The sequence below is a fragment of the Etheostoma spectabile genome, unplaced genomic scaffold, assembly GCF_008692095.1.
Source record: "Etheostoma spectabile isolate EspeVRDwgs_2016 unplaced genomic scaffold, UIUC_Espe_1.0 scaffold270, whole genome shotgun sequence".
Classification (NCBI taxonomy): Eukaryota; Metazoa; Chordata; class Actinopteri; order Perciformes; family Percidae; genus Etheostoma; species Etheostoma spectabile.
The window spans coordinates 540,650-549,079 of NW_022605574.1; the positions used below are offsets into that span (position 1 = coordinate 540,650).

General features: G+C 45.2%; 1 protein-coding gene across 2 annotated transcripts in view; it reads right to left on the minus strand.

Annotated features, from left to right (window-relative positions):
- LOC116685779 (lactase-like protein) overlaps window positions 1-8,430 on the minus strand; it is a 13,899-nt gene that overhangs the window by 488 nt on the left and 4,981 nt on the right. For both annotated transcript variants that reach the window (XM_032510712.1, XM_032510711.1), the window contains exons 7-13: window positions 7,234-7,329; window positions 6,987-7,041; window positions 6,723-6,884; window positions 4,792-5,066; window positions 3,381-3,507; window positions 3,061-3,260; window positions 1,642-1,705 (exon numbers count right to left, since the gene is read on the minus strand). In XM_032510712.1, coding sequence (XP_032366603.1) covers window positions 1,642-1,705; window positions 3,061-3,260; window positions 3,381-3,507; window positions 4,792-5,066; window positions 6,723-6,884; window positions 6,987-7,041; window positions 7,234-7,329 — 979 coding nt within the window. The remainder of the gene's footprint in view (window positions 1-1,641; window positions 1,706-3,060; window positions 3,261-3,380; window positions 3,508-4,791; window positions 5,067-6,722; window positions 6,885-6,986; window positions 7,042-7,233; window positions 7,330-8,430) is intronic.

Consider the following 8,430-nt stretch of genomic DNA (forward strand, 5'->3'; position numbering starts at 1 on the left):
CAAGTGTCAGCCAGTGCAGAGGGGTGTACAGAGTGCATGGAGTTCTGTTTTGAGAAGCATGTAACATTTCATTTGTGATGTTATAGTTGATATAGGGTGTATTCATGAAGCCAGAAATGGTGTTTGATTGATTTCCAACTAACTTTGGTTTGTCTTGTAGGAGGGGCTAGGAAGGAGGCTCCTCTAGAGAGCAGGACTTTGGACTGGAAGGGCCCAAATAGCCAGAGCCCAAATAGCCAGGGCCCAAATAGCCTGGGACCAGTAGCCAGGGCCCGAATAGCCAGGGCCCAATATCCGGGTACCAATAGCCAGGCCCATACCATATAGCCAGGGCCCCGGGAAAGCGGGCCAGATGCCAGGCCCGAAGTCCGTGACCAGATAGCCAGGGCCCAATAGCAGGGCCCCAATGCCAGGGCCCAATGCCTGGGACCAGAGCCAGGGCCCTATAGCCAGGCCCAAATAGCTCGGGCCCCATAACGCCATGGCCCAATAGCCGGGCCCAGTAAGCCGCCCGAATAGCCAGGCCCAAATAGTGCCAGGGCCCAGAGCCAGGCCCATATGCCTGACCAATAGCCATGGACCAGATACCAGGCCCAGACCAGGGCCCAATAGCTGGGGACCAGAATACCAGGCCCGAATAGCGCCCAAATAGCCTGGACCAGTAGCCAGGGCCCGAATAAGCCAGGCCCAAATAGCCAGGGCCCCGGAATCCGGTGCCCAATATCCTGGACCAGTAGCCAGGCCCAAATAGCCGGTACCGAGTATACAGGCCCAATACCAGGCCTCCCATATCCGGCCAGAAGGCACAGTCCGCAATAGCAGGGCCCATATCAGGCCAGACCAGGGACCAGATAGCCAGGGCCCAGATAGCCAGGCCCAGATAGCCGGTACGCAGTAGCCAGGCCCGAATACCAGGGCCCAAATAGCCTGGGACCAGTAGCCAGGGCCCGAATAGCCAGGGCCCAAATAGCCAGGGCCCAGAAGCCAGGGCCCAAATAGCCGGGGACCAGTAGCCAGGGCCCAAATAGCCTGGGACCAGTAGCCAGGGCCCGAATAGCCAGGGCCCAGAAGCCAGGGACCAAATAGCCGGGGACCAGATAGCCAGGGCCCAGATAGCCAGGGCCCAGATAGCCAGGGCCCAGATAGCCAGGACCAGATAGCCAGGGCCCAGATAGCCGGGACCACGATAGCCAGGGACCGATAGCCCATAGGACCCAGATAGCCAGGGCCCAGATAGCCAGGGACCAGTAGCCAGGGACCAGATAGCCAGGGCCCAGATAGCCAGGGACCAGTAGCCAGGGACCAGATAGCCAGGGCCCAGATAGTCAGGGCCCAAAATTGTCAGGGCCCAAAATTGTCAGGGCCTGATTTAGCCTTTTTTTGATTGTTTGATATTAGTTAGCGATGATAATTTCAATAGTTACTATTTAGTTTTCATGTTTTTGTTAATTTCTTTATATAATTATGCAATACGTCATCCTTGCCATACTGTAATTCCATGTGATTGCTGAGGAAATAAGTTGAAGCACCAGGTGAAGAACTCCTGAGTCCGTTCCTGCTCCTTCCACTACGGGGCTGAACATTACAGGCCCCACCCAGCGTCACCACAGCCCAACCTGTGTACTGCTTTCTGGGACTGACCTGCAGCCAGGAGCTGGTTACTGGAGGAGCACGTCTCCACGGCTTTCCTCTTCCAGCTCTCCACCTGCAAAGATCCCCAAAACTCAACAGTTAAACAACATGTTCCACTCCAGAGGGACGTTTAACATTTACAGCGTTTCCACAGGGTCTCAAAAAGTCTCTAAAAGTATTGTGTTCTAGGTCATAAAATAATTAGAATTAAATCATTTTCAACAGGTCTTGGATTTTCCTACGTCCATGTAACGCTGCCTCTAATGCTCATTGAAATCTTTTATTCCATGGTATTGTAGTTCCATCTTTCAATGGAATTATATTTATGAGTCCAAATATAATTTGCTGTAACAAGTATTTACTTTGCAAGTACTGTTGTGACTCTGCAATTGGTTGTACTTTCATGTTGTGATATACACTACCGGTCAAAAGTTTGGGGTCACTTAGAAATATCCATTGCACTCCATTATAGACAGAACACCAGCTGAGATCAGTTGTATTGTTTTTTTAACCAGGACAATTTTCAGATTACATTATGGGTTTATATAATTTCAAAAAGGTTCTCCAATGTTTTCTCAGTTAGTTTTTAAAACTATATCAGATTAGTAAACAGATCGTGCCTTTGGGACATTGGATGAATGGTTGCTGATGATGGGTAGTGTAGATATTACATTAAAGATTAAATTAAAGATCAGCCCCCCCACTCAGATCCGCTGGTATTCTGTCTATAATGGAGTGGAACGGAAATTTGTAAGTGACCCCAAACTTTTGACGGTAGTGTGTATCTTAAATTTCATTCATAAAGGTCTTAACCCTCGTGTTGTCTTCCCAAAAAAATCAACACATTTGTCGACGCTTTTTATCAGTTTTTAAGTTTTTCTTATGTTTTTGTCCCTTTTTTTCAACACTTTTGACACTTTTTGTCAATGTTTGTCACTTTTTTGACATTTAACACTACGTAACACTAAGTTATTAACTTTAGTTTTACAGTTATTTTTGGAATTTATGGTCAATAAACCTAAATTATACCTAATGTTTGAGTTAGAAAAGCAGAAATTGGAATTATTGAGACTAAATTAAAGGAATGGATGTTGATGATAATCACAGACTGGAATTATTCACTTTTACTCAATACTATTTAAAAACACTTCCATTTTCTTTTTCAAATGCTATAAAATTGAAAGACGCCCCAAAATTAATGAAGTAGAGATGGTACTTGGCAAAGAGCGTTGGGTGGAATCAATCATGTTATTTTGGGGAATTAAAAAGAACATTGATATAGGAAAACGGGTCAATTTGACCCGAGGACAACATGAGGGTCAAAAAGGTCTTAAAAAGACTTAAACGTGACTTGCTGACCCCTGCTGACCCCTGCTGACCCCTGCTGACCCCTGCTGACCCCTGGTACAGCGTGCTGTTAGAGTTCACCTCTCTCTGATTGGGGAAGCCATTCGAGCTGATGATGCGTTTATAGAACTGGACCGAGGCCTTCGGGTAGCGTGGTTTATTTTTGTTCCTGAAGTCGACGTAGTAGAGTCCGAACCTCTCGGAGTACCCTTCGTCCCACTCGAAGTTGTCGAGGAGCGACCAGGCCGTGTAACCCTTCACGTTCACGCCGTCTTTAACCGCTGCTCGTCCAACCGGGGGAACAAACCAAGAACAAAAAAGGGAGACGGGGTTAGTTTCGTCTCAGGGACGTGGCAACGCTGTTGGTCTCTTTTGACGTGATCTTTGTGATTTCCTTTCACCTTTGAGCATTTCATCGATGTAGTCTTTGAAGTACTGCATCCTCCAGTCGTCGCAGAGGTCGGTGCAGAGCATTTTCTCAGACACGCCGTTTTCTGTCACGTATACCATGGGGTTTCCATACTGAGTCTGTTGGAGAGACGTTATATCACATTTAGGATGGAATACAGTCTGATATGTTCATATGTTACTGCAACATATTTCATGATTCTTAAACCACACAATATATCTCTTCTATTATGGGACACTTCTTCAATAGGTTTATTTATACATTTTGCTTTCTTGCCGAGTTACATGAGAAGATGGATACCAGGGCCTGTGTATTAACTACAGAGCTAGAGCTAGTAGGTTGCTAGCTTAGCATAAACATTTATATATATATATATATATATATAAATCTGCTGAAGTACTGGACGGAGGGAGTTTGTCAATGAATAATTAAACTGTAAAACTCCATCTAAAACCGTAATTATTGTGCTTGCTGATAGGCTCTTTCTGAACTTTGTTTCCTCCCGCTTCCAGTTTTTATGGATTCAAACAAGCTCATTTGCATAAAAGTCAGATGAGAAGATGGATACCGCTTTAACATTTGTATGCATATATAGCACATACAAATGTGAAAGTGGTATCCATCTTCTCGTCTGACTTTTAAGCAAATGAGCTTGTTTTTCTAGAAATATCAAAGAGATTTTTACAAAAGCTTTTCAGGCCTAGTTTATTTGTCTCACAATTATAATCATATGGATGACTATGTGATTTAAGTGATTTATAAATCCCTTAACGGTTTAGGTCCAAAATACATTTCTGATCTGCTACTACACTATGACCCCCCCCAGACCTCTCAGGTCATCTGGGACAGGTCTACTTTCTGTCCCCAGAGTCAGAACTAAACAGGGTGAAGCAGCTTTCAGTTTCTATGCTCCTCATATCTGGAACAAACTCCCAGAAACCTGCAGATCCGCTGCTACTCTCAGTTCTTTTAAATCAAGGCTGAAGACCTTTCTTTTTGATGCTGCCTTTCTTTAAATGAATGCTCATTTCTTTAAATTTCTTATGCTGCACTGTAACTTTTATTCTTGTTTTATGTGTCTATTTTTTAACTGTCTATTCATGTGTTTTAATGCTTATGATTTTTAACTGTTTTTACTTGTGTTTTATCTGTTTAACTGATTTTGTGTAAAGCTCTTTGAATTGCCCTGTTGCTGAAATGTGCTCTACAGATAAAGCTGCCTTGCCTTGCCTTGCCTATGGATGGCTGAAAGAACCCAGCGTCCATCACTTGTTTCACTTTTTATTTATTGTATTTTGTGCATGTTTAGTGTATTAGTTTTACTTCTGGAACAATGTCATTCTATAGTCAACATATCTTAAACAGCTGGATATCTGAATTTTATTCAGATGCGTGTTGCGTACCTTGACAAAGTTCAACAGGCGTCTGAAGCCCCAGGGAACAGAGTAGAGCCATTCAGAACCTGGATCAGGCCATTTTGGGTCAACCAGCTCAGCAAGGTCTCGATCTGCGAAGTAGCTGTCTCCGAGGCCCGATGGGTAATTCTTCAGGGTGACGTAGCGAGTTGTGAAATGGCCGAGGCCCAGGAAGTCACAGGTTCCCTTGATGTAACTCTTCTCCTGAGGCGAGAAGACGGGCAGCCGGGAGGCTCCCAGGCCCTGCTGGCCACTCTTCCTGCCTGGAGGCCGAAGGTCAGAGCATTTCAAAATAAAACTAGCAGACACACAAAACTGCCACAGTCTAACAAACACTTTTGTTTCTTTGACCAAATAACAATTGTCTAGTGCAATGTTTCCCAAACTTAGGGTCGGGACCCAAACTGGGTCAGACCCGTTTTCTTGGGTCGCCAATTGGTGGAGTAAAATTCTATCTTATGGGAATCAGCTTTTTTACTACACTGGTCTGTTCAGCTCAGATGCTGTTTGTGTGTGTGTGTGGGGGGGGGGTGGGGGTGGGGGGGGTCTCTCTCTTTCTCTACCCTAGGGGGGAAAGAACATGAGTTGGGAAAGGGTGAGACACAGAAAGCACTAGAGACCTTTTTCTGTTTTGGTTTACTTTTGTAATGATAATATACTCATATACATTTAAATTCCGTTTTGTTCCGTCTTTTGTCCACAGTTTAAACGTGTAGATGTTACAATGATTCATGGTGTATTTTTGTAAATTCGGGTCCCGGGGAGACACCAAATTTCTCTTTTGGGTCTTGAGCTGAAAAAGTTTGGGAACCACTGGTCTAGTGAGGACTGTACATAACGATGAGACAACATTTCTCCACTTCCTCCCACAAAATATCCCATATATGTGCTCTGACATTTTTCCACGCAGTAGCGATCAGGTAGTGGAGTCGCGGTATCGAAGTACCGCCCATACACCCTCTCGACCAATCACAGCGAGTCAATCACAGCTTTCTATCCTTACGGTTCACCCCATTTTTATAGCATCAAATAACCAGTCCCCCAGGACAGTGCGCCAGTGGAGCTGCAACGCCCAGGCCTTCACATGATGACCTATGGCCCAAAAATACTATTTTCACTTGGACTTACATTGGCAAAAGACCCGTCTGTAAATCAGTGGAAACATTTTATCAAGCGTCACAACACCCAAAGAATTACTCATTTCACTATCAGGATTTGATCTATTTGGTCCAGTAATTTCAACTCAATTCAATTTTATTTATATAGTGCCAAATCACATATCTAATACAAATAACTGAGAAACAATGTAGTATTGAATTGCCCACATTGAAGAATAAACATCCAGTATGTTCACAGGTAGCCAGGAAAACACACAGGCGTTTAGAAACAACACACAGTAACATTTAGGAAGTCTAGAAGAGCCGCATGATCATCAGGTAATCCCCGTTTCAGTTAGCTAAGCGCTAAAACGGAAGTAGCCGCCTGGGCCGGAGGAGGTCTAAAGTGTGTCAGCTCTACGGGCCGCACAGTGCGTTAGGAGTGCTGATCGTTCAGGTCATTTTTAGCTCCATGATGCCTTCAAGCGCCACTGAGCAACAAGGAATAAATGGAGCTCCGCCTTGAACAGTTATTATACAGCACATCCATGCAAATGCCTGAATACTTGAACTAACATCAGCGAGATCAGAACTAGCTAAAATGATAGAACCCTCTTTGGGAAAAGTGTATTTGAAGTGTACTTTGATTTTTTTTACTTGGCCCATGTCTCATCCGCTAACATGGAGGGGGCGGGGTTTAAGACCTATACTGCAGCCAGCCACCAGGGGGCGATCCAGCTGTTTTAGCTTCCCTCACACAGTCTATGCGTCTACTCCTGGTGAGGACGGATGAATAAACAGTTGCATTTGACCGTGACGTACCGATGTAATCTTTCATAACCTGGGGGTAGTCTCCGTTAAAGATGGGAGTAGCAAACCACCCCATGTAGAACTGGATGTATCTCTCTGCTGCTTCGATGTCCCTCTGGTTGGTGATGTCCACCGGCTCCCCCCAGTCTGCCGTTAGCGAGATCCCCACCAGGCCTGGACACACAAACAGCAACGTTATCATCCAGCACGGGAGAAATTTACCTTTAAATCCCCCCCCAAAAATACCCAAATAATTTATATTTTTTCATTTTTTACCTTTTTGTTTGCTTCGCCACTGCATGTCATACGTGTGCCAAACCTTAGCATGTGCCTGTTTCAAAGACAAGAAGGCAGTTTGACGTTTCACGTGAAGCCTTGTATTGTTTATTTGACATTATTTGAAGAAGGAAATGAAGTCAGAATCTGTAGGCAACGACATCTGTGTTCTGCTCTCTGTTTGTAGTCCGAGTCGTATTGACCAATCACGTTTGAGCGGGCTTTGGGTGCATGCGGGCAGTCTCACCTTGATGATGTGGTGGGCAGCTTTGTAAGCTCCGGTTCCCTTTAGCTTCAGTCCCGGTGCATGTTCCCCGGTTTCATATCCCTCCACAGCAATGGACTGAAAAGCAGAGGTGGAAGGTAACAAATGACATTTACTCGCAGTACTGTAATTAAGTCATTTTTTTGTGTACTTTTACTTTTTAAAGTGGTTTTTAAAATCTACTTTAAAGTACTCCTATTGTGCTTTTTGGCATTTTTCCTTTCTTTTATTGTGTTATGTAACGCCCTCATACTGTGCTTCTGACTGGCTAGTAGTCCTTACCTAGGTACTGTCAGGACCCCTCATACTCTGCTCCTGATGGCTAGTAGTCCTTACCTAGGTTACTGTCAGGACCTCTCTCTGCTCCTGACTGGCTAGTAGTCCTTACCTAGGTATCTTCAGGCCCTCATACTCTGCTTCTGACTACTGCTAGTAGTCCTTACCTAGTACTGTCAGGACCCCTCATACTCGCTCCTTGACTGGCTAGTAGTCCTTACCTAGGTACTGTCAGCCCCATACTCTGCTCCTGACTGGCTAGTATTCCTTACCTGTTACTGTCAGTGACCCTCCTACTCGTTCTCCTGACTGGCTAGTAGTCCTTACCTAGGTACTGTCAGACCCTCATACTCTGTCCTGACTGGCTAGTAGTCCCTTACCTAGGTACTGTCAGACCCTCATACTCTTCTCCTGACTGGCTAGTAGTCCTTACTAGGTACTGTCAGGACCTCTCATACTCTGCTCCCTGACTGGCTAGTATATCCTTACCTAGGTACTGTCAGGCCCTCATACTCTGCTTCTGACTGGCTAGTAGTCCTTCCTAGGACTGTCAGGACCCTCATACTCTGCTTCTGACTGGCTAGTCCCTTACCTAGGTACTGTCAGGCCCTCATACTCTGCTTCTGACTGGCTAGATCCTTACCTAGGTACGGGTCAGGGCCCTCATACTCTGCTTCTGACTGCTAGTAGTCCTTACCTAGGTACTGTCAGGCCCTCATACTCTGCTTTCTAACTGGCTAGTATCCTTACCTAGTACTGTCATTACGCTCATACTCTGCTTCTGACTGGCTAGTAGTCCTTACCTAGGTACTGGACATGTGCAACTCCCAACAAATGGAACAGAAGTGAGATGTCCCACTCTGTAGCTAAATCAGAGAGCTCAACACACAGGGTGAAAAGAGG